The 27,468-nt window shown below is 39.0% G+C and overlaps 1 protein-coding gene across 3 annotated transcripts in view; it reads right to left on the reverse strand.

Annotated features, from left to right (window-relative positions):
* LOC124546004 (tight junction protein ZO-1) overlaps positions 1 to 27,468 on the reverse strand; it is a 710,801-nt gene that overhangs the window by 162,138 nt on the left and 521,195 nt on the right. For all 3 annotated transcript variants that reach the window (XM_047124988.1, XM_047124979.1, XM_047124983.1), the window contains exons 12-13: positions 18,745 to 18,967; positions 5,143 to 5,317 (exon numbers count right to left, since the gene is read on the reverse strand). In XM_047124988.1, coding sequence (XP_046980944.1) covers positions 5,143 to 5,317; positions 18,745 to 18,967 — 398 coding nt within the window. The remainder of the gene's footprint in view (positions 1 to 5,142; positions 5,318 to 18,744; positions 18,968 to 27,468) is intronic.

The raw sequence follows: 27,468 nt of genomic DNA on the forward strand, positions 1-27,468 counted from the left end.
CAGAATGTGTCACATTTAACTCAAATTATTCTGTGGATATCTCCAACAAAGTTGCAGGTTGGAGCATATGAAAATATGATGCATTCATAAGATTTTGTTCATAAATGTGTTCGGCTAAATTCGATTACAAAAAAGCTTCCTGCATGTCAAAAGTTCAGTAATGTCCTCAGAAAATGCATTTTTGTGAACTTTCAGTATTTCACCTTAAAATATTGGAGCCCTCGCAGAAGACATCAATCCCATTTCCATCTATGTGCACCGAATGCTTTATGGCTCCGGGTGAGTTGAAGGAGATGTAAGACTCTGTGTGTTTTCTGTGAGGGATGTGGCAACTCAGCTCCACAGTATCACATGTTCCTGCCAACGTTTCAGTCCAAAATTGTTTTTGAGCGCACTATAGTACAACAGTAATGCAGGATGAGGGAAAATTGGGACAGTAATAATTGCAAATGAAGTTTTTGGGAAAGAAATTGAAAAGAGGACACAGTTGAAGCAGATTAACATAATATTAAGAAGATTAACATTTGCATATTTAGAGATACTCATATGTTATTGTGGTACAAGATGTCATTTATAGCATTCTACAACAGTAATAATAGGGAATACTGGCTACTACTTCATTCACTATGTCCTGATACAAATCATCCTGTGTGTTTCTGTTTCTATGAGTAGTTTATTCTCTAGTAAAGTTCTGGTACAATGTAATAAAATTTCGGAGTAAAGGGAACCATTCATCGAATAGCAGAACCATGGAGTCATCAAAAGGCACACACAAAAGAGAATGAAAACTTGCTAGTTTTCTGAACAAATCCTCTGATGAGCCAGAGCACTACCTGGCACAATGTGTGTGTGTGTGTGTGTGTGTGTGTGTATGTGTGTGTGTGTGTGTACTCTATTGCATCATAGGATTTATACTGAAAGCTTTCGTGTGTGCCTGTCAATGACTCCCCATTTCTGCTATTTGATGAGTGGTCTCCTTTACTCCAAAATTACCCATCACTTAGGATAGTAATGAATATTCAAATGATTTTATGGACTTCTCAAATTCAGCTGGTTACACAGAATATAACAGAAAAATGTTCTTTGTTATATGCCTCAGGCACAACTTTGACTCTGTTGGCTTGAATCTCTTAAAATACCTTCCTGTAACATATTGAGTAGGTCAACACTTTTTGGAGATTATAGAAAGCGCACACTGCTATATCTTCTTGCCAGCACTCAGTCCATTCCTATATTTAAGGCAGTGATCTTCTTACACACAGATAAACTGGATCAGCTGTGATGTACAGCTCGAGAAGAGTTTCGGTGTTTTTTTAGCTTAATTGTGCAGGTTAGAGAGGTGACAGATAGTCTTTCACCACAGCTAGTGTCAAGTTACTTGGAGCTTCCCAGGTCGAGATGCGGCTGTTGTCTTCTACCTACTACCACTGCTTTCTGCCCTACCACTGTATGAATCTCCATTCATGTGCAGCACTGTATATTTTCTTTTTGGTGGATTTGCTTTGTATGTGCAGCAAGATATCACACACGAGTGTGCCCTGAAGCAACTACTTGAAATACTTTACCATAGTCAGAAGTGTTCTTTCAGAACAGTTTCTACGACAACCAGTGTTCTGTGTGAGGAGGACTGAATAACTGATAATCAAACAGTCTACTGGTTTTTCATATCTAGACTTTGTGTTTCCAGATGTCTGCCTTCTTCTGTTTTTGCTTATGAATGCCACCAGTTTCCTCTTATACAGTACATACTAACAAACATACTACATCGGTTCTCTCAACACAGTTGTTTGTAAAGGGGCGATATGCAATGCCTCATCTCCAGTACACAAAGCGAGGTACCACTAATGTGACTATCTTATTTCCAACAATTATTCACAACAGCTTATAATGCATGTTCTACTTGAACATATACATACACATACTACAAACCACTGTGAAGTGCACAGCAGAGTGTACCTAAACATCGTACAACACAGTAGGGTTTCTTCCCATTCCAACTGTGCGTGGAGTGCAAGAAGAATGACTGCTTAAATGTTCTTGTGCATGCTGTAATCAGTCTCTTTTGTCTTCACAGGCCCTATGGGAGTCATTTGTAGGAGGTGGATATAGGAGGTAGTGCCCTGCAAGCTCATGTGTAGTCTGCAGAGAGCAGATGTACACTTTGAAAATGTCGACAGAAGTTGCCAAAGATGATCAAAGTCACCTCACATAATAACACGAGTGAGTAACCACTTCTCAATGAATGTGCAGCTGTCACAATCACGTGGATATCAATCACACACTCGAATGCAGACTATGAGTTTGCAGTGTGGACATGTGCAATGTGGTTTCCTTACCACCGTAGTTACACACAATTTATTTGAATGATGAATAATGAGTACAGTTAAAAATTATCATTCATTATTCATGAACAACAAATAAAAATATTTCCTGAAATATTATACATTTACATGAATAAAAAAATTTATTTGTCATCTGTGAATAAAAAGTGTTGCGAATAATAGATTAATTTGAAATTCTATGACCCTAACTGCTCCATTTCGTTGTCATTTATTAAAGAAATATACATATTGTTGCTTTTAAATTAGTTTTCAGAACAATGCTTTTTTCAAAGATCTCATCATAAAGTTTTGAAAAGTAATATTATTAGATAAATAAAAAAATCTATTCACCAAGCAATAGTGGGAGAAAACAAGTATAAAAGTCAAGGAAATGTGCAAACTTCCAGGGAAAGTGACTCCTCCTAATTCCGGCAGAAAGATTGAAAGGGAAGGAAGGAGGACGATGGAACTGACTGACGAGGTTTAGGAAATGGCCTTAATTTACCTTTTTCTTTTTCTTTGTTCTCAGCATTTCTTCTCAGCAAATATTCCTTCCAGTCTTTTATATCTTTTTTCTACGCTGTCTATTTATGACTGTCCCCCCCCCCCCCCCCCCCCCCACCTCTACCATACAATTTGCACTCAGCTTTCTGCTCTTAGTAATGCTTGCACAATGTTTTATCAGTAATCTCTATTTTGTTTATTACCTTATCTTCCATCTTTAAGCTCTCAGATGCTCCCAATCCACAAAGAAAGTATGGTGACACTCTACATTATTTTTTATCCATAAAGAAATTTGTTTGAATGCTCTACTTATTTGAATAATTATGTAGACAGAAATTTACTCGAATAATGCCCATTTCTGCTTGCCAATAAATATAGGATGGAATAATGACAATATTACGAAAGGTTCTGGTTTGGAATTACGAATTATTAAGGAATAAAGGAGATGACTCACTGAAAGGTAGATGCGCTGCTTCAACGATAGGTATGCGAACAAAAGGTACAGAGCTTTGCTAGCTTTCAGAATGAACTTCCTTTTTCAAGCTCGTAGGAAAAACATGCACACACACATACAAATACACACTCTGACTCATATGCACACACCTGTCTCACTACATTGTGCTCAGTTGACTACCAGCTCTTAACAGGCCCATAGTGAGTGTACTAGGGTGAGGTGAGGGATGGACTGAGGGGGAAGCAGGGAGGAGGTTGGGGGAAAGCATTAGACGTTCATGAGAGAGTGGGGAGCCATCTGTGGGCTAGCTGGGGATGCAGGTAGAGGGGGCAGGTGGCAGACAGCTGGGCACACGATTTCACAGACTAAGGCACAAGATAGCAGCACATAGCTCCCATCTGGGCAGCTCAAAAAAGCTGGTAGTGATGGGGTGGATCCAAATTGCACAAGTTGTGAAGTAGTCACTGAAATCTCACATATTGTACTTTGCTGCAAGTTGTGCCACTGGGTGGTCCCACCTTGTTTTTGGCAACACACATCTGCCCTCACATCCATCCCAGAACCAATCACAAAGAAGCACCCCCCTTGTCACCCAATACAACCTGGCTTTGCTCATCTATCATCATGCCCTAAAATGAGCCACATCCTACCCCAGATACTTTCATCCCTCCCAAAGTGGTGCTCCACCGTCCACCCAACCTCCCCAACATCCTAGTCCGTTCCTATGCCACTTCCACCCCCCATCCCCTACCACAGGGATCATACCCTTGTGGAAGGCCCAGATGCAAGACCTGTCCGATCCACCCACCCAAAACCAGCTACTCCAGTCCCTTCACAGGCTTATTCTACCCCTTCAGAGGCCAGGCCACCTGTCAAAGCAGTCATTTTATATACCAACTCTGCTGCAACAACTACACTGTGTTTTACATTGGTATGTCAATCGACCATCTGTCAACTATAATGACTGGCCACCACAAAACTGTTGCCAAAAACAAGGTGAACTACCCAGTGGCAGAACCTGCAGCAGAGCACAACATGTGAGTTTTCAATGGGTGCTACACAACCCTTGCCATCTGTATCCTCCACAACACAACCACCAGCTATTCCGAGCTACGCAGATGGGAGTCCCCCCCCCCCCCCCCCCCCCACGCCTCACCAAATGGTGTGTGTGTGTGTGTGTGTGTGTGTGTGTGTGTGTGTGTGTGTGTGTACCATCCCCTGTCCCAGTACCTCTGCCCAATTCGTGTCGGGTACTTTTGTGCTGCTATCTCATGCCCTAGACTGTGAATCACGTGCCCAGCTGTCTACCATCTGCCCTCTCTACCTGCATCCATAGCTAGTCCACAGATGGCTCCCACTCCCCCATGAGCTGCTAGATGCTTTTCCCCAATTTCCTCCCTGCCTCCATCTCTCTTCACCCTTCAACCCAACCCACCTCACCCTAGTACACTCGCTCACCTTATGCCGCCTTAGGTCGTGAAAGAGCTGGCAGTCAACTGAGCACAATGTAGGAAGGCAGGTGTGTGCATATGAGTGTGTTTGTGTGTATGTTTATCCTACAAGCTTGAAAGAGAAACTTCGTTCTGAAAGCTAGCAAAGCTCTGTACTTTTTGAAACTTCCTGGCAGATTAAAACTGTGTGGCGAACTGAGACTCGAACTTGGGACCTTTGCCTTTCACAGGCAAGTGCTCTACCATGTAACAATGTAACACATGGTAAAATTTTTACCAATGCACCAGCAAGTCTATCTATGTAGGCCAATCATGAATATATGACATTAATTTTGAGATTAGGTAACCGACTACATCTCACAGAAATGGTAATATATCCAATATGAAAACTGGAAAAGTTAATTTTGTTTACCTTGCTCTCACTCATCCATACAGGTGAGTTTTGCTGCTTTTCAATCAGTTCTCGAACTTTCCGGTACCATGAGTCGGGACTTGTCAGAGTTACACTGCACGTGAATGTATGTCCCCAAACCTTCTCCAGTTTTTGACATTGTTCAAACAATTTTTTACTGCTTTTATGTGCTGCCCTGTGCAAAGAATGTAAGTACCCATTAATAACATTATACATGGCAGTATGCACTATGACATTATTTGTGTAATTATTACAAAGATGCTAATTACTTATACTTTCATATCACACATCAACTAAATGAGAACATAAATGCTGATATCCTTTGTGAAAGTGGCCAGGTTCAATAAGTGAAGTATGTTTTGGAGTATTCTGTTTCTTTACTTCAATATTTCCTTGAAGGTCTATGAGACACAAGAAGTATGCCTTTGAAGTAACTCAGTACTGAGCTGAAAAACTGCAAAAACTTGACAGTTTTCTGGATCCATAAAAGAGAGGGTACACTTACATATAATTTGGGATTTTTTTAGAAGTTAATCAAGAGCACAAAAGACCAGCAGGAAAATATAGTGAATGTACTGTCATGCATAAGCCAGAGGAATCTTCTCAGATTACAGTGTTGCGAACAGTGAGATGTACTTGTAAATCCTACATTCCCGTAACCCTCCTGGCCTCAACCTTCATTAGTCACTGTCCTCACCCATCCAGCCCCCTCCCTGTTCCCATTACAGCACTACACAGCCATCATTTCACCGCCACACCCAGTCTTTTAATTTCTCTTCTTTTTATTTCTCCCCTTCCACTACTTACACCCCCCCCCCCCCCCCCACCGCCCCGTACCTTCTCCTCTGCCCTCCGTTTAAACTGCAGCACTTCACTGACCGCCACTCCCCCGATACTATCCCTCCCCCTCCCCGCCCCAGCCACCTCCTTACCCGCATCCAGTTGCCACAACCAACATGCACTGGTGCTGCTGTTCGCAGTGTGGTTTCAGCTCTGAGACTGCAGACGTGTGTGCAAGTTGCATTTGCATTGTGTGCGTGTGTGTATGTGTGTCTACTCCTGACAAAGGCCTTAATGGCCGAAAGCTATAATTGTGTGAATCGTTTTGTTGTGCCTATCACAAATCAGCATCTCCGCTATATGGTGAGTAGCAACTTTCCTTCTCTGGTATTGTCAGAAAAGAATATAGTACACAATTATGCAAAAAACTGATAACTGATTTTTAAAAAAAATTTCAGCCTACCATAAATGAAGTTCTTGTGATGTAATGCATACTAGCAATTATAAGGCCTTACATAAATTCTTTGTGTGATAGAAACTGAACTAAATCTTTCTGTGGCCCAATTCAATTTATATTTCATTTTCAGCACTTCTGCTTGTAATGAGTATTCAGAAATAAGCTACTCTTGTTACTATTAAGCTACTTTCAGCCCTCACAAGGCAAGTCACCTTGAAAACTTTGAGAGGGAAGCTGAATCACTTTTGGATTGTATGTTTCATGATATGATGTTATTACAAGCTCGCCATGCAAAAAGATAATCATATTATACATGAACGCACAAATCTGGATCCATATATTACTAATCAGAGAAAAGCCAGATCTTAGTAAGTTTCTACCTGGTTTCAGTACAAGGAACATTATAAGTGAATAGTATAATTTATTTCAACTATCAAATATAACATCCGTTGCACTATTGAAGTATGGTGTCTAGGAACTATAATGAAAGCAGTCAGGCTGCATTATATTAATTGGGGCTTATTCATTTTGTAGGAAGGGCAACCTTTATGTGGGACATAATTACCTCCCCCCTCTGCCCCCCAACAAGTGTGGTACTTTAATATACAGCAGAAGTTTTCACTATACAGACAGCATACAGCAGTGAGTAGTTGAATTTACTCAACTCTTTGTTTGTAATTAAATTCATCAAATATTTTTATAGCATAGTTTTTGATTAGATAGAAAGTGATCCATGTGGCATGCATAACTACACCAATAACAAATGGAGATTCAACATAAAGTGTAATTACAGCCTTTCAGTTACTCTCTCGCTATTGTTCTGCTACATCAATTCTTGCTCATTAGCTGTTTCTGCAATTGATGCATTAAATATCTTTGTAAACTGTCAAACCCTTTCAGGCCACTTCCCATGAAACAGAAAGGAATCAGAAAGTGCACTTTATAACAACTCCTGAACTTCATTAGCTTTCAATAAATATAAATTTGACCACAATGATAAGCTAACCAGTTAATTTTGGAGTCCTGTACAGAGGAGTAGTGAGGTGAGGTGAGGTGACCTCGGGCCTCTGGAAAAACTGCCAAAGCTGGACCCCCACTCCCACTCCTGTGAAACTACCTTCCTGCAATTTTTACTTCAGACATCTAGCAAATTTTATTATATTGTTAGTAGGTTTAATAAAAAATAAGCACTATTGAAAAATGTTACTTAAATGTAATTATTGCACACAACAAATTAAATGTGTCATTTTAGTAAATAAATTATAAATTGTATAAACTTCTAAAAAAACTGAAAGTAAAACAAAAGCTATACATTTTTGTTTGTGGCAGGTGCTGTACATTGGTTTTAGTATGATGTATAACAAAAAATAGTTTTTGTGTGTTCCTCATAAATTATTAATAGTCCATAAATGATTAACTGAAAATAAAATACAAAGGACTATTGTTATTGAGGAAATATTCCTTTGCAGGAACTGTGTTTTTACTGTTGTTTTACTTCACTTTTCCTCACTACGAGTCAAGCAAACTTAGCAATTATGTCGTGTTTAATAGCTCAAGCAGGGCAGCCAATGACAACACGCAGAGCACATGTTTATCTGGAGGACCAAGTAAACCTTCCAGCTTTTCAAGTTTGCTTCCTTCACAGTCACATCTCTTTTCCTTCTTCAATTGGCAAAAATAGGAATATGTCAGATACCTTCGGTCAAATAATATACCCGTTTCAGCAACTGTTCTTCAACCTTTGAGACATCACAATATTGTAACGAAATAGCAGCGAGAACTCAACTGCTGAACACGTGTGAGCTGATAAGTAAGCGGCTGTGTGAACCGAGGACACTGTTGCCACATGAACTATGTTAGCAATAGTTTGGTAGAAGTCATTTCTCTAAGACAATACTAGAATGACATGACATTGGACAAATGACACTGTGACAACAGTGTGCAGTTACAGTGACAGGCTAAGGGAAAGGCTGCATCTCATCGGCAGAAGACGGCAACAGGAGGAGCAGGAGAGCTCACATACCATTCCTGGTTAATGCTTGAACCTGACTTCTTCTTCTTCTTCTTTATGATCAATGTCTTGCACCCCCTCTATGCCTGTGCCTCTGACAGGGACCTAGCTCCAACTTTTAGGTACAGCCATGGTCCTCTTCCATTTTAAACACATTGATGATGTCAAATTTTTGTTGTAATGTAATTATACTTGTTCCATGTTATTGGAGGGAAATGTTACAATAATGTGTATGAACTTTTGCAACAAATGTGTAGTTTCTTTCTCACTCAAATTTGGGACAAGAGGTTTGCTCACAAGCAAAATTCAATGCAGCTCATTTGCTTTCTCATTGGACTTGGCACCTCCAGGCTCAAATACCTAAATTTACTGGCTGATCACTATGGTACTTACTTTATGTCCACAGTACCCATCCAGTTGCATGAATAACAACAGCTACAATTTTGTTTACGTAAGTAACTTTCTTCACATGTCAATAAAAATTAACTGTTGCATGGGGAGCAAGCAAGAGACCTCCACTTGAGCAGTCACTTCTTTTGCCTTCGAATGCATCTTCAAGTTCCTTGATCACTGCTGGTGCTCCCTGGGCAACTAATTGGTCCTTTCCAATTAGGCTAACTCTTGAAGAAGGTGGTTTAAAGATAATTCCAATGGCAATTACGAAATTACCAACAATATGAAACCCTATACAAATTCCACTGTTCAGAGCCAACCTGGAAACGTGCTCAGAATATGTCAACTGAATGTTGAGGCACTGTCCAGAAATAAGGGCGAAATACTATCTAAAATTTTGAGAGAGAATAGGACGGATGTCTCAGCACTGCAAGAGACTCATACTGAAGATGACAACGCTCTGTGGAAGCAAGGGCGCATCCCAAGCTATAAATTAGTGTCCCGAATTAACCACCCTCAATATGGAGTTGCCAGCTTTGTCCGCAACAACTTAAAGGGTGTCTCAGTTATTCTTGAGGAGAAATCAAACAAAGAAAATGTGATGGTAGTGGTGATTCAGATCGGAAATCTAAAAATAGCAAATATCTACAAACCACCGAATAGCACTTGGCGCAAACAACTCCCAGTGCTAGAACATCCTGCAATATATGTAGGTGATTTTAACAGCCATAGTTATGAGTGGGGCTATGCCGAAGATGATGAAAATGGTAGAAGTCTGGCAGAATGGATGGAAGCAAACAACTTAAAGTTCCATTATGATGCAACGAGAAAAGACACATTTAGGTCTAGAAGATGCGGTACAGAGGGCACACTTGACCTCTGCCTGTCAACTATGGATCCTTCAGAGAGAAGTAGCGGAACTATCATCAGAAAGGTCCTACATGACTTTCCCAGAAGCCAACATCGCCCCATTCTCATCTCCTACGGGCTACACATTCCCCCAGTGCAGTCTGCTCCTGTATCCCACTGGAATTTTCAAAAAGAAGATTGGGATAAATTTTCTAAATTGCTGGACGAGTCAATAACATGGGTCCCTGCACTTCCAAAATCATACTCAATGTTTTTAGAGATCATGATATCTACTGCCAAAAAGAGCATACCCAGAGGATGCCGGAAAGAATACATTCCTGGCTGGAATAAAGAGATCAACCAGCTGTTTAACCAATTCAAGGAAAGTGGAGACCAAGAAACAGCTACGAACCTTATGAATTCCTTGAATGAACAAAGGAGAGAAAAATGGCATAAAGAAACAAGGGACCTCGATTTCACGCACTCCAGTAGGAAAGCATGGACGCTGATTCACAAACTTGGAGAAGACCCTTCCCACAGCAAAGAAAACTCAACATTCTCATGTGACTCAATTGTGTCACTTAGCGAGAGTTTCCAAAGTCCCAACAGATAAAGCAAATCTTCGGCAAGTAAAGAGAGAGCTTACGGAAGTCAAGAAATCTCTGCAACATAACCCGGAATTCTCTTCTCCATTTACAATCACTGAACTGGAGATAGCCCTTAGCATACGAAATGTAGAAAAGCTGCAGGTGCAGATGGGCTTTACGCTGAATATTTGGTGCACAGTGGACGGTAACGTGAAATTGGCTAGTTTGCCTTTTTAACGAAATTCTTCGTACAGCAACATTACCCAAAAAATTTAAAAGAGCAAAAATTATCGCTGTCAAAAAGCCAAGGAAAGAGGGAACAGCTGCAGAACACTTCCACCCAATATCTCTGCTTAGCTGTGCTTACAAGCTATTGGAAAGAATGACTCTAAACCGAATCCCGGATCAAATTAATGCTATGATACCACCTGACCAAGCTGGATTCAGACCTTACAGAAGCTGCTGTGAACAAGTACTCTCCTTGACTACTCACATAGAATCTGGATACCAAAAGAAACTTAAAACTGGAGTAGTGTTCATTGACCTGTCAGCAGCTTATGACACGGTGTGGCGCGAGGGCCTATTATTGAAATTTTTGAGAGCAATACCTTGCAAAACTCTAGGCAATTTCTTAAGTAACATGTTAAGCAATAGGCAGTTTAAAGTACATCAAGGAGAAGAGAAAAACAGATGGAATGTACTCAATAACGGATTACCTCAGGGCTCTGTTCTTGCTCCAGTGTTATTCAACCTCTACACAGCTGACCTGCCGAATTTGACCCGCCAAAAATTTCAATATGCAGATGTCCTGGCAATTTCATATCAGAGTGAAGACCTTTCTGAATGTGAAGAACACCTAATGAACAGCCTTACTAAACTTTATGAGTATTTTGAGACATGGCGACTGAGACCAAATGTTTCTAAAACCGAGGTAAGCCTGTTCCACCTCTCTAATTGCCTTTCATCAGCAAAGATCAGTCCACAGTTCGGCCCTCTTGGCACAGTCAGATACAATGAAAGCCCAAAATATCTGGGAGTTACTCTGGACAGAACTTTAACATACAAAAACACCTTTCGAACTTGGCCAAGAAGATACAAACACGAGTGAACCTTGTGAGAAAGCTGGCAGGCAGTACATGGGGAGCAACCACATCAGTTCTCCGATGAGCATCCCTTGCAGTGGTATACTCTGCAGCATAATACTGTGCACCAATTTGGCTCTGAAGCACCCACATAGCAAAAGTAGATGTCCAACTGAACTCAATTACGAAAGTAATTAGTGGTACAGTCCGGTCTACACTTACTTGCTGGCTACCAGTGCTTTCAAACATCTGTCCACCAGACCTCCATCGAAAGGCTGCTCTTTACAACCTCTGTCAGCAAGTTTCTGAAAACAACTCGATCCCTCTTCATGACGATTTGCTATCACTGGCCAGGAAACGCCTCAAATCTAGAAGACCAGCATATGAAATTGGAGTCCAAATGCTATCCACAGGATTCGACCAGGATGCAGAGTGGAAACGTGAGTGGCAAGCTACAAGAACCCGAAACCACGAACTTGTAGACAATCCAACAGTTCCAGTTCCAGGCTTCCACCAACCAAGGGAGGTGTGGGTGTAGTTAAACAGATATCGGACCGAAGAGGGTAGGTGCAAATACAACATGCACAAGTGGGGCTTTTCAAGTGACAGTGGGTGTGACTGTGGTGACACCCAAACAATGAGCCACATTGTGAATGAATGTCCAATCAGACACTTCCCTGGTGACATTGAGAAGCTCCATCGAGCATCCCACGAGGCACTCTGCTGGATCGAGTCCATCAACATCCAAGTGTAGTCTGAGCAGTTTTAAAACTTGTGTAGTGTAGATAATTTCACATGTTCATTTTTATATATATTTCTTTGTTTTACTAAATGTCTATTACTGTAACTCATGCATACAATAATAATAAAATATAACTGTTGCATCAGTGGACCATTTCAGACAGAACTATCCCTTGGGCAGTTATAACAACAGCTAAAATAACAAGAACTTCCAGAATTATTTGTAAAGTTAGCATATAATTGTTTAAGTAGCACAGACTTTTATATACAATCCAATGAGAGGAATGGCAGTTCTATCATTATGTCTAACTGCACTTACCCTCACAAATGGACTGTTGGTATGTAATAAACAATGGCACAAACTGGAGACACTACAGCATATTCACACATCTTATTAAAAAAATTAAAGGCTTTACATTTTAAAAGGAAAGAAAACTATGTATAATTAGAGTGAAATCATGCAAAGCACTAACATGAAAACTTTTCTAACAATTAAGACATATGAAATGGAGACACATCAACCTGAATCATACACATTGCCCTGAAACAACACAGAGAACAGTCTAATTGTAATGTCTCAACACTCCAACAGTACTGAGTCACATTATTGTTTTGGTGGATGCTGAGAGGGCACAGAGTAACCCTAGCTGGAAAACCAACACCCCAGCACATACACAATTTAATTAAAAAGTACAAGTGACATCCATAAAGGAATGAACACAATTAATAATGGAATTTAACCTGAGTGGAAAACACGGTTATAGTTGCTGACACCGATTACCAAGTTATATGAGACAGAAGTTCAAATGCTCGACTTGTATTCGAGAAGCTGTGGAGTTACTCTCTGTTCAACTGTTCCCTATTTTTTGAGGCTACCCTAAATCAAACCAGCTGTATGGTCAGGTGGTTTTTTGAAGACACTACTGCTGGTTCCTTCCTCCCTCCTACTCCACATGACCTGAAAATTTGTTTGCAGTAACTGTAACTTTTCACTCTCCCTTTGATGATTCACTTCTTGACGTGGGAAATACTCTGTACCCATGGCATGCTAAATACATATGACTCAATTTATCCAGGAGTTACTACATAAACTGTGGATATCAGGTGAATATACACTGATATTAATATAACACATTTAAATTATGCAAAGTACATGCTAGGATTAATATTTTTGTAGTGAATGAAAATTATGCATCAGGCAGGAACTCGAGCCCAGAACCTGTGCCTTGGGCAGAATATGCACAGCTTTTTCTGCTCATCTCACAGACCGATCCAACATTTCAAGTCACACAGCTCGTTTCTGCCTGACTGGTCAGAGTTCCACATAAGATAGGTCTCCTACTCTGCTAGTAACTAGCATTTCTCAGAGAAGGGGGAGGGGTCATTGAGAATTCTACATTATTCACCAAATCCCTAGTTTCTTAATACCATCCACTAGCTCTCTACATATCTCAAGGGAAATTTGCCATTTGGTGATTTCATTAATATTTTCCAGTCTTGAGTGTCAAGGTCTCTCATGGAGCCAAAGATCCATTCCAGCCACACCAAATACTGCTCCTCTGTTTTCCTGGCAGCTAATGTTTAATGTTCCTACAGGATTATTGCCTGTGTACAAGATCAATCACTTCTAAGTTTGGGCTTTTCCAAGTGATTTGTGTTCAGCACGTGTGTAAGACTAAAACAATTTATTAGCTTCTGATATTTTTCCATAATACTCAAAAAAGATATGGACAAGTGCAAAATCTTGATTTTCTACTCGTTTGCTGACCTTGTACACTGAATCGGTCAGGAATGGCTCCACGTAACAGGTGATGTCTTTGTTGTCGTCTTTAATTTGACAATCAGTTTGATGCAACTCTCGATGGTAGTCCATCCTGTGCAAACTTCTTCATTTGTACATAACTACCACAACCTATATCCTTTTGAACATGCTTACTCTATTCATCTCTGGCCTTCCACTACAATTTTCTTACTTTTTACTTTACTTTACTTTACTTTACACATAGCAAGGGCCTTATTGACCGTAAGCCTGCTCTACAAGCCTCTTCCACTTCTGCCTGTCCAATGCGCTGTTTGTCCAGTTGCTGTTGCTGTTCATCCTAGTTGTGTCCTCCAGAATGTTATCCCGCCATCTGATTCTGGGTCTCCCTCTTCCTCTCGTTCCATCTATTGTTCTGCTGAATGTCATTCTAGGTAGTCTGTTCCCTGTCATTCTTGCTGTATAGCCTGCCCAATTCAACCTTCTCCTCTTGAGCACTTCGACGATGTTATGGTGTTTGTACACCCCTCTTAATTCTTCATTTCTTCTTATCCTACATTCCATGTTATTTTCATCCTATACAGGTCCAAAAATTTTCCTTAGAACTTTTTTTTCAAATATTAACAGTTTTTCTCCATCTTGCTTTCTAAATATTAATGTTTCACATCCATATAACATCTCAGGTATAATGGTCGATTGATATAAGTGGATTTTGAAGTTACTGCTACTGATCTTTTTCTTAGAATTTTGATGAAACTAAAAAGTGTCTTGTTTGCTGTTGATAAACGATCATCTATTTCTATATCTGTTCTGTTGTTTTCTACAACACCAAACTGATATCTCCGAATATGTGCTATCGACTGATTCCATCTTGTGATAAATTTATGCCACAAACTTCTTTTCTCTCCAATTTTGTTGAGTACTTCCTCCAATAGTTACGTGATCTATTTGTCTAATCTTCAGCATTCATTTGTAGGAACATATTTCCAAAGTTTCTATTCTCTTCTCATGTGAACCACTTATTGTCCATGTTTCAGTTCAATACAAGGCTACACTGCAGACAAACACCTTCCAAGAAGAATTCCTAATACTTAATTTTTTTAAGGATTTAATCTTGCTTTCAACTGTTAGAAATTTATTTTACAACTGTAATTTCAGCATTACGCTATTTTAAAGCATAAGATTTTGACATACAGGCAAAATAAAATTCTAACAGCTGAAAGAAAGATGAAATCCTTTCAATACATTTAGAGAATCATTCTAGAAGAAAATAACCAACTTAGTTTAACATTTGATGTTAGCCAATTCCTCCTTTCTGAAATGTTTTTCCTGCTATCGCCACTCTGCATCAAATATCACCTCCATTTAGAGCATCATTAGTCATTTTTCTGTCCAGAAAGCAAAAATGATCTATTGTCTCATTTCTTAATCTAATTCTGTCAGCATCAGCTGATTTAATTTGACTACATTCCATTACCATCATTTTATTTTTGTTAATGTTCATTTTATAATCTCTTTTCAAGGCACTATCCACACCGTTCAACTTCTCCTTCAAGTCTTTTGTCGTCTCTGACAGAATTAGAATGCCATTGGCAAGCTTCAAAGTTTTTGTCTTTCTCTCTGAACTTCAATTCTCTTTCCAAACTTCTCATTGGTTTCTTTCACAGGCTGCTCAATGTACAGACCAAATACCATAGGGGGCAGAATACAACAGTGTCTTAACTCCCTTAAGTTTTTCAACCCCCTTTGATGCTTACAGCTGCTATCTTCTTTTTGTACAAGCTATAAATAATCTTTCACTCCCTGTCTTTTATCCCTGCTGCCTTCAAAATTTGAAGCAGAGGGATCCAGTCAACAGTATCAAAAGCATTCTATAAACCTATAAATACTATAAACTTTAGTTTATGGAATTGGAATTAGAACATTCTTCCGGAAGTCTGAAGATATTTCACCTGTCTCATAATGACACCAGGTGGAATATGACACCAGGTGGAATAATTCTGTCATGGTTGGCTGTCCCAATGATCTTAACAATGTCGAGGGAATGTTGTTTACTCCAGGGCTCTTGTTTCCGTTGCTTCAATTTGAGCTTTTCAACTCTCTGCCAAAGACTTCTTACAGTATCATATATTTCACCTTATCTTCATTTACTTCCTCTTCCCTTTCTACAATGTTGGCTTCAGTTCGCATGTATAGAACTTCTATATATTCCTTCTACCTTTTAGCTTCTCCTCTTTGTTTAGCACTGGCTTGCTATCTGGGCTCTTGATATTCATGCAGCAGCTGCACTGATCTCTAAAGGTTTTTTAATTTTCCTACAGGCAGCACTTATCCTTCCCTTGCTTATACTTACTGCCACAGCCTTGCATTTGTCCTCTAGCAATTCCTGTTTCGCCATTTTGGACTTTCTGTGAATCTCATTTTTCAGGTGTCAACATTTCCTTTTGCATGTTCCATTTGCCCCATTTTTATATTTTCTCCTTCCATCAATTAAACTTAACATCTTACAGTGGAAAATCCAGGATGGAATGTAACAATATTATGAAATGGATAGTAACTACTCACCATACAGCAGAGATGCTGAGTCACAGATCGGCACAACAAAAATACTGCTGGAAAGTGAGCTTTCAGCCAACAAGGTCTTTGTCAAAAATGGAAAACACACACACACTCAAGCAAACACAGCTTACACACACACGATCACAGTCTCTCTGGCAGCTGAAGCCAGACTCTGGTCTGTCTTCCCAACAGTCTTTTTTTGGTGCCTATCTGAGACCCAACATCTCCGCAATATGCTGAGTAGCAATAATCCTTCTCATGAAATTGTTAAACTCAATATCTTCTGTGTTATACAGGAACTTCTCCTAGGACTTGCATTTTTACCTATGTGATCCCCTGCTGTTATCCTTATTTTATCTCTCAAAGCTCCCCATTCGGCTTCTAATGTATTACTTTGCTCTATTTCAGTCCAATGCTGGTTAATGCTCTTCCTGAAACTTTCAACAACCTCCGATTTTTTTTTTTTTCATTTTTTTCCAGGTCAAATCTCCTTAATTTCATACCTATATGCAATTTCTTCAGTCTTAATTTGTGGTTCACAACCAATAACTTATGGTCAGAGTCCACATAAGGACCCTGGTAATGTCTTTCAGTTTACATTATGATTTCAAAATCTTTGCCTTACCACTACATAATTAATCTGAAATCTTCCAGTGTTCCCTGGTCTCTTGCGTATATACAATCTTCTTTCATGATTTTTGAATCAAGTGTTAGCAATGATTAAATTATGCTCTGTGCAAAATTCTAACAGGCGACTTCCCTTTTCCTTCCTTTCCCACATCATGCCCGCCTACTGTTTATCCTCCTCTCCCTGTTCCTACTACTGAATTCCAATCACCCATTACAATTTAATTTTGCTCCTCCTTAAATATCTGAGTAATTTCCTTTATCTCATTATACATTCTTTCAGTCTCTTCTTCATCATCATCTGAGGTGCTAGAAGTCATATTAGCATGTACCATTGTGGTACATGTCCATCTTAGTTAGGACAATGTGTTCACTATGTGCTCACAGTAGCCTACCTGTATTCCTATTTTTGTGGTCACTGTTTGACCTACTCCTCCATTACTGTTATTTGATCTTGTCTTTATAACATATACTCACCTGACCCTAAGTCCTGTTTTTCCTGCCACTGCAATTCACCAATGCCCAGCCTGCCCAACTTCAATCTATCTATTTCCTTTTTTAAAAAATTCTCTGATCTACATGTCCAATTAAGGGATTTAAATTCCACACTCCACCTCACAGAATGCTAATTTCGTTTTTCCTGATGATGTCATCACCCTAAGTAGTCCCCATCATGGGATCCAAATTGGGATTTCCCCCCTCCCCCCCCCAGAAAATATTCCACAAGATGATATCATCATCATTAAGCCATGTAACTTGCAGATATTTGAACACAGATGCAAATTATCCAAAGAAAGCCTACCTACAAAGTTTCAAGAACCAGGTTTAAATTACTCTAGAAATATACTACAACACCATATGTATCGCTCCCACAAGGATCGTGAGGCCAAGATTACATTAATTACAGCATGCACAGTGGCAATTAAAGAGCCATTTTTGCCATGTTCCATAAGTGAGTGGAATGGGAAGAAGCCTTAATATTTGGTCCAATGAGAGGTACCCTCAAAATATAATGGCCATAGTTTCCCCTCTCATTCAACCATTCAGGGAATGAACATAGCAAGCTTATGTTGGCTGATAATACAACATGGCCAGATCAGTCAATTGCCCAGACTGTTGCACCTGCAACTACTGAAAATGTTGTTGTCCCTCTTCCAGAACCACAGGTTAGACTGCCTCTCCACATATACCCCTCCGTTGTGCTACAAGAAGATCTGTGGTTCATTAGGGATGGGATCACAAAGTTATTACGTACAAATTAGGACAGACAGGACAAAAACAGGGGAAAGAATTGGTCATATGGTCCCAACAGGAGTGATTTACACAGAGTTATTCTTCCAACAGACAATGTAATAATGAATAAACTAAATAGGTGAAAGGTTCAGGCTGCTCCTATAAAAGATAGCCTTGAGAAAATTAAACTTCTTGTCCAGCAACAACAACTTCTGATAATTCTACTGCATAATTATGAAAAAATGTAATGATCTTACACAAATAACATACTTACATCATAAATTCTGGCCAACAGTCCTTTCCTTGTGTACACAAATGACAACAGTATTATACAAACACAGGCAAACAAAACAAAAATGATGAGTACTCACCAGCTAAAAATATCCACCATTGGGCTTACAAAAAGAAACAAAGTGCAAATTAAAAACTTAAAGTACATCACTCTACAAACAATACCAGTTATGAGTAGCTGTCAAGTGGGTTACTGACACTGTTATTCCAAGGAGCTACTTCTGGAAACTTACTTGGAAAGACCTGCACGAAGCTCTTTGACGACATGTTTCGATTCTGCTCTAAGAAAGACAACAATTGGATAGAACTGAGCATAATTCAGCCTGTCAACTGCATTAGGTGTGATGTCCAACAGTGCATGTTTTCCTCTGTCCATTATTTCCCTTATGGCACTCAAGCGAATTATTCCTGATGACTTCTGACTCTTTGGGATTTCTTCCAGATTACTGTCCAGCTCTGTGCAAAAGATAATTAATCCAGTGTGATAAGAGTGTTTCAAAATAACTACAAGTCATATGCAAGACAATTGACATTTAATAACAGTTAACTATTTTTGTATTTCCGCATTATGCGTGCTGGGTCCTTGAACGGAATTCTCCAGGTACAACCTAATGGAATCATTGCCCATTTTTTTAAATGACACAAACTAAAATAAATTAATACATATCTACTTGCAGTTCAACTGTACATTCTTCATTAAACACTATCAGGAACAATGGCACACAAAGATTGTGAGTAGGAACCATCTCTCCTTTGTAGAAAAGGAAGTGAGGAAGAATAGGGCTTATTGTTCCATGGACAATAGATCATTGGAGATGCAGCAAAATCTCAGATTAGGGATGGACATGAAAGAAAAGTGGTTAGATCTTTTTCAAAGGAACCACCCTGCAATTTGCCTGGAGCAATTTGAGAGAATCACAGGAAGTGTTAATCTGCAAATACAGACAGTGTTCTGCAGCACTGCCCTCTTTAATGAAAATCCAGTGTCTGTCTTACCACTGTGCCATCTCATCGAATGTCTGCCTTCTAGATCGCAAGTCATAAGAGTTCATATCCAAGCAGGATTCAATACTGAAGACAATTCTACTTCAGTCAATGAGATTCCAGGCCGGAGACACTTCTGGAGATGGCTCAGCAACAGTGGGATGCCAACCAGAAGTGGTAGTCTGGGGTGACACTTCCATTCATAGCAGGTCACCCTTGGTTATCATTCAGAAAATATTACACTGTTAACTAATTTAGTTCAGAAAACTATACACACACATATGTTAAGAAAGGTGATACACAGCTTTTTACACCAGCTTCTACGGGTAAAATGTTTTTAGCACATGAGGTGCCAAATTAAAACCATCACACAAATGTCAAAGGAGTGTCAAAAATATTCGTCACTGGAGTCTATGGGGTGCCATCAGAATGTGTTTTATGGAGTTCATTAAGCATGACAGTAGAGGGCCCGAGAAGCTGAACAGCTGAGGAACTGATTAGTAAGGACCAACTGCTGCCAATTTCCCGTAGTCTCGGCAGATTGCACTCTCTGTGTCGAATGTGGCAATTAAGTGACTCTAGTAAGCCTTTAAATACAGATTGCCAATAATGAAAGCAGTCTTCACAGATCTTAGTGCCACCAAATTTTCTCCTACATTTGTGAGAATATGATCTGCAGTGGACGACTTCCTGAGTTGTCTAGATTTTACATAGTGGGCATGGTAACAGTATGAATGGTCAGGCTAGAAAATATACTCCATGTTTGCATGCTTGACTGTAAATGCCAGGTTCACCGAGATCCATATCATCTTAGGCTGGTCAGAACAGAGCTACAATTTTTGGTGGTCAGTGAAAGGCAGTTTCAGTGTCTCAATTCCTTAACACACATCATTTTTTCCTTGTAGACCTCTCATCTCAATTTTTCTCATGCATATCTGTCTAGAGGTGTTGAGTTTAGTGACTGTGCAGGCCATTTTATTTTTTCTGAATGACTGATTAAGTGATCTCCGAGTGTTCAGCTAAGAAGTCATGTAATTATATGTGCAGAATGTGTGGGGCATCTGCTGCGTCGATAACATTTGAATTGCTCTATCCTCAGTGGGGTGTTTTGCAGTATCTATGGCACTATATTTGTTGCTCTCTATAGATACTTGTGGTGTACATTAGCATTCCTGTAAATTATTTATCCGTACTGCAGTTCGGTACAGTTTGACTAAATGTAGCTACAGTTACACAGGAAGCAATGATGTGATTCTTAAAAAGCCTGCACCGTACGTCGAAAGACTGATGTCACTGTTTGTCCACTTCCCTCGACCAGTGTACATTTCCAGATGACCAATAGTATGTATTGCAAAGAATGATTTGCTCAATTTTTTTAATGATTGTTAATCTGTAAACAAAATAATGTATCACTGCTTCACTTTGCAGTTTTGTAGACACTATATTTGAATAAGTGTAACCAATTTTGAAAGTTGGTGCCATGAAGCAAAATGTAGAAAGAATAAAATGTGTTGGAATCTAGTATTCACACAACATTCCTTCAGACAAACACATGCACACATTTGAGCTGCCTCTTACTGTTATGTGGCCTGTGTGCTACTAAAATGTGTGTTGCTAAAAGGTTTCTCTAATCAGTTATACATTACATTGGTGTACTTTATACTTCACAGAGCAGGTGAGCTTTGCATAATCAGAATATCTTTCAGTATATAACTAATCTGCTGCTATAACAGTTTGACGAAATCCACCATAAGGAAAATCTGCGACCACTCTTTTGATTGTCATATGTACTGTGAAGCTCTGAATAGCTTCACAAACAAGTCATGTAATACACAGACTAATGAGATCCAAATGCACAGACACGAACTGTAACTGACTCATGTGTTTGCTTATATTCGTTACTGTAGGGCTGTCAGTTGTGTGACTTTATGCCACAGAAAACAAAACAAAAAAGTTTGTGGTTCCATTATGTTGGAATGAAGTCAGTGTCACAACTCAGCAGCTGTAAAAGTTAAAAATTATTTGGGTACATCAGCAAATTCACTGCATTGATCGCTGGTACAGCTTAACGACATCTCTGTTCATTACTCAGTTTTGGGTGGCCTCTCTTAGCTGCCCTGCCCTGGGCATTTTGAAACAAGGAATGAACCGCAGACACTGTCGGGTGATAAAATACATTATTTGTGATTTTAGCAGATGAATAATTTACAGTAGTAACTGTAGCTTCATTTAGTCAAACTGTACCAATCTGCAATACGGATAATTAATCCACAGGAATGCTAATGTGCACTACCAAACACAGTACTCTTGATTCTATGGAACTGGTGATCTTTCATTGAGAGTGAATAGAAAACAAAATCGAGAAGTATGGGAAGTGTGAAAAGGAAGAAGCTGATTTTTTATTTAGAAATGAGGTGGCATGCATGATAATGTTTTGGTAAATTTGATTCAGATTTTAATAGACCAAGAAACATTTTACTGGGTGTTTATAACTAAGGCGCAGCTACTCATAGAGGGCTCTAATTATTGCACGGTATTAAGACTGGATGGATATACTAATGAGTTAGTGCGGAACTGATTTACGCTCGGGAGTGGCGATATATTTCCAATTTACGCCATCAGATGCAAACCTGGTGCTGTGAATGTTAGAAAGACATAGAAATGTTTTGACATGTAATGTTGATTTAATTATTAACCTTCAGTGTAAGCACTGGAGACAGATACAAGATGTTGCATCTGTAAATTAAAGTGACCAACAGTTGCTTGCAGCAGTTCTGGTTGCCTTTGAGCAATGCGTTCCTGTATACTAGGCCTCCAGATCAGGTAGACACCAAACGTGTCCCTGGTAAACACGTTCTTTTAGTTATTCCCAGAGTCAAAAGTTGCATGGATTCACATCAGATGATCATGCAGGCCGTGAGTGTGAAAAATCTCTGGAGAGAAAAGGTTTCTGGAAGGTTGCATTCAGCAGATTTTCACTGCACATGTGACACGACCTGTTGCCCCATATTGCACAAAAACAGGAGTTTGTGCTGTTCCGAAGCAGGAATCTCACACTGTACGAGGAGGTCTCGATTGTGTGCACGTCACAGCACACCTGACAGGTCCTTTCAGTGTATTCTCTTCAAAGAAGAGACCAAGAGCAAAGATGCTCATGAATACATACCACACTGTCACAGACTAATACATACCACACCATTGCAGACGTCGAGTTCAGCGGTTCTCCGTGCACAATGTGCCTCGTCACTCAATAGAATAGTGCCTAATCACATGTCATCAATTTCAGTCTGTGCCAGAAACCAAAGGGCAAACTGAGAATGTTGAAGCAAATCATGAAGTCTCATCTTGCGCACTGTCTGCTTCTTGTATAGGTACCGCTGTAAAATAGACCACGAAACTTTCCATACTGTTGACAGTGGGATGGACAGTTCTCGAGTATCAGCACTATCCATGCCACTCACAACAGAGACCTCGTCAATGACACCTCCACTGGGATAGGATGCATTTCTATTACAGGTGCCATACCATGCTCACCCACGTTTTTGAATTTCATTATCACCTTCTTTAAACCACTGAACCATTTAATGGCATCAGGTCTCCCCTCAGACCTTTCAGATGATGACACTACCCTAATGCAACACTGTAATTGCTACCCTTCACCTAAACCAGTTTTGCTAACAGCACACGATATCTCTTCTCAATAGCTGTAGTGTTCGATCTCATTAGGGCTTGTCAAAGGACAGCGTGGATGGTGGATGTCATACCATCATTCAAATGCTGTACAGCACCAGATTTGCACCTGGTGGTCAATATGGGAATTAATTTTTTTCTGCATAAATGGGTTCCACATTAACGCATTTGCATATCTATCAAGTTTTGCTGCCGTATGATAATGACAGCCCATATTGGACCTCTGTGAGGAGCTACGCTTTAATTACAACCACCTAAAGTGCACGTCATTTATGACGGCGGCCGAGTTTAGGTTTGTTCTGCGCATCTGACATCACAAAACACAGTCAGCCAATGAACAGAGAACGACGTTGCCAGAGCTCGACTGCAGTGCAGAGCACGGACGAGTGTCTTCAGTTTTAGAAACGTTCAGTCATAAATAAAATAATTGAACAAAAGCAATGTCTTGATAGCAGACTTTCTTTTATAGAAAGTTTGGAAAAAGCATTCTTTATACCAATTGCTTCATATTATATTAATTAATTAAACAAAACAAATAATAAGCCTCCTAATTCAGGCGATAGCAAGGAAAGGTGTTTGTATCATTCTCACTAACCGCTTTTTCGCAATAAAGAACAGCGGTAATTGTTTATTTCCTATTGTACTTCGATGAAACATGAGTAATTCATAGTCATACCAACAGTGTTTGTCGGTGTTTTGCGTGAGTTTTACAGTCTCCCGGGAGATATATTGAATGTTGAGCTGCGTTAGCATAATGGTTAAAGTGTATGGCAGCTAAGCGAAAGGTTCTGAGTTCCAAACTGGTTCAGTGCTTAATACTTTCTTTACTGAAAAACAATATCAAAGTGTCTTACTTCATGAATTTTACACGTTTGAATGTAATTTTTTGAAATTTCTAGTGGCAACTAAAATTGACCATACGGAAAGTATACACTCTTCAAAATTTTGTGCAATGGTTTACTACAGCTAATGCTGCACAATAACTGTGTTGAACATCGAAACAAAATTTAGTCATTTATGGGGGGAAGGTATCAGTCAAAAGATGTGTAAAAATAAAATTTTTGGGCCAAATAGTTTTTGTGAAATCGAATGATAAAGTGTGTCAAAGCAGTCGAAACTCCATGTGTCTGCACAGGCAAGCATTGCGATGATGACAAAATCGCGCACAGCGCGGAGTGCGGGGAGCATGTCTCTGTAGCAGCGAAAGGGTTAATGCGGCCATGGTGGCTTTACTTCATAAAGTGTGCGCTCCCCCCTAAACGTAAGTTTGCGAACTATACTATACTATGGCGCTGCTTCTCTTGGCGCGTACAACTGGCAACGCAGCAATCTCCCACGTCTGGGCGTGCATGCGCGAACCGCCAAGATAAAAGAATTGAACTATAGTACATTAATACTAAGGAGGAGGGTACTGTTCAGAACGACAATGAAAGTAAGGAAGAATAATAATCAAACAAGGAAGAAATTTATTAAGCAAAAGCATATCTAATTACTCATGCCTGAAATTCACAGTAGATATTTTACTTTTATCTGATAGCATACTTCTTTGTTGTATACCATCTCTTTTCAGTTTTTATCGTTTATTTATTTTCTTATTAAAATGAAGTGTTGCAATATTCATCTCATCTTTCTACAGTCATGTCAATTTCTTGCATTGCTGTTACATTCATAAACTTCAACTGAAACTCTCAGTCAGTAATTAATTTGTTCTCTCTTTGAATTATGTTCATTGTTTACCTCTTATACTAATTTTCGGTAATGATTGTAAAACTTAATGGCTTTTTCTGTTTTAAGGCAAGAACTTGTCCCCATAAATAAGAGCCAGTTGCCTACTTTTTTGATGTAATGTGCCTATTTTATGTTCCATCTACTTCTTTTGTAAATTATTCATTGTTTATCTCTTATAATCTCTATTTGAAGTCTTGGATTTGTACTTTTTTGGTAGTCATCACTTCCTTGAGCCTCTGAGGTGAAATGTACTCGAACAGCAAAGCCATAACCACTTTTAACCAGTAACTAGTCAATATCATGTTGTTTAAATAGCTGTTCCTTCAATAATGCACTTGAATAACTATTTTTCAGTGCAAAAGGATACTTGAATGTACTAATGAGCAATGTCTAATTCACAGCAAACACACAAACTCACAGTAATTGCAGATACTTATTAAAGATACAGCTATTCCAATAACCTGACAGAGACTAGTGATTAGTCGAAAATGGAGTTCTGTTTAGTCACAGTATTTTACTACAGTGACTGAACTTCATCATTTCTTGCAAGTGTGGTGTTCACCAAGTTTGAAATATTAATAAAATTCTTTCACAAAGAACGTCTGCTGTAATTTTCTAAATTTATTCCCTAATGCAATTTCTGACTAATAACATAGATTCATTCAAAAGAAAATGAAGCATTTACTCAATGAGTGTTGGTCAGAGAAGCGGTTACCTGCCTCACAGTGCTTCTGTAACCACTGTACAGTGTCGTATGCATTACACTGCAGGTGTCATTTTCAGTAAGCTTCCAACAGAAATGAAAAATGCAAATTATAAGTCGCAGATTTTCATATCTAAGTTGAAGGACTTCTTATTAGTGATTGGTGCACTTCTCTTAAGGTCAGTTCACACTGGATGTCAACAGATTGTCACAGAATGGAAGGAAATGTCTCCATCAATGGTTATACATTGATATTAGACAGAGTGTTACATCACTTAGTGCAGTATCGAATGGTGGAAGAGGAGTTGTGGAGGATCGTATATCTTACAAAAGGTCAAAATATAGTATCAGCATTAAGAAATAACAATGATAGTAGAATTTATTAATGATGAAAGCAAAATTCTTAACAGATGTTCTTGACAAATGTCATACGGTAAATTTATGACACTGCTGAGAACTAAAATAAGTTATTCATTCAGTCATATTGTGGGTCAGTTCTTGATTTTAATTAATTTTGGAAAACCAGCCTAGCACTGATGACTGGTGTTGTAATGATTCCAGATGAAATACAGCACACAGTATGTCTGTCCAGAATTGCTTACTAGCATGCACCAACTCTCGAGGACAACATTCTGAGCACTCGATACGACAAAGTCATAAAAAGAAAAAAACCGTACCCAACTTATATGACTGCTTGCATTTGTTTTGTTATAAATGTTAAAAACTACTTGCAGAGACCAGTCTGCTATCACCCTTCAGATAGATCTAGTCAGGCTGGTTATATTCTGCATGGCCTGCCTCAGCTGTCTTACCTACCCACTGATACACATTGTTCAATAAAATATCCAGGTTTCTATAATTTATATGTTTTATACTTACAATTTACATGTTTTCTTCTTAAAATATATTAGGGTACCTTTCATTAACTTTGAGCAAAATTTAATTCCACAAACAATTCATTTTTTGAGTGAAATTTGATTACAACCTGCACGCCTTTCATACCCTCTCAGTTGGGACATATATTTGATGGCAACATTCTGTTATAAATCAAAGATGTTCAGTTTGCACACACAAAACAATTTGATAATTCGCTCAATAAAATTAAATAGTTACCAGCTGACAAAGAAAATTTTAAATATAATCTGAAATCTTTACTTTTAGACGTCTCTTACAAGGGAGCAGTCCAATCCAAAATGTCAAAACGTGCCCTGAAATTTTTTATACTGGAAGAATACACCAAAAGAAACATAATGTCAAAATTTTAGCTGCTAAGACACACTGCAAGTATTCAAAAATATGTTGAACATTGTCAAATTCATAGTTCACCAGGTGACTGGAGAAATGTAGCAGACTGCGCATGTGCAATGTGGCAGTCACATAACCTTGATTAATGGCACATTGGTAAACAGTATAAATGTTCTGAACCTTACAAAGATAAAATAAAAAGAATGTGGTATGTAATTGAAGTCATCTACTTTTCCTGAAGACCTACATGTGGGTTATTTACTAGTTCATTTCTTGGAGTTTCATTCAAATGGTGCCGACATTTCATTAGAAATTGTGAGCAAATTAGAAGAAAGAGGAAGTAACTCTGAAAGTTCCATGAATTGTGGTTCAAATGGTGATTGTTGTGCTAATTAACGCCCAGAGCAAAAATATAGTATCTTGCTAGCCCAAAGAAAACATGGAGAGTAATATCTTTCAATGACAAAGAAAAGCTGTAAAAGTTTTGGTTCAATAAAAGAGGGAGAAAATGCTTAAAGATAAGCTGCCTTCAGACCCCATATCATGTTGTAAGACCAGAACATGAACTGTATAAATGGAAGAGAGATTTATTTGCAGAAATATGTGC

Source organism: Schistocerca americana, chromosome 1 (genome assembly GCF_021461395.2).
Source record: "Schistocerca americana isolate TAMUIC-IGC-003095 chromosome 1, iqSchAmer2.1, whole genome shotgun sequence".
NCBI lineage: Eukaryota > Metazoa > Arthropoda > Insecta > Orthoptera > Acrididae > Schistocerca > Schistocerca americana.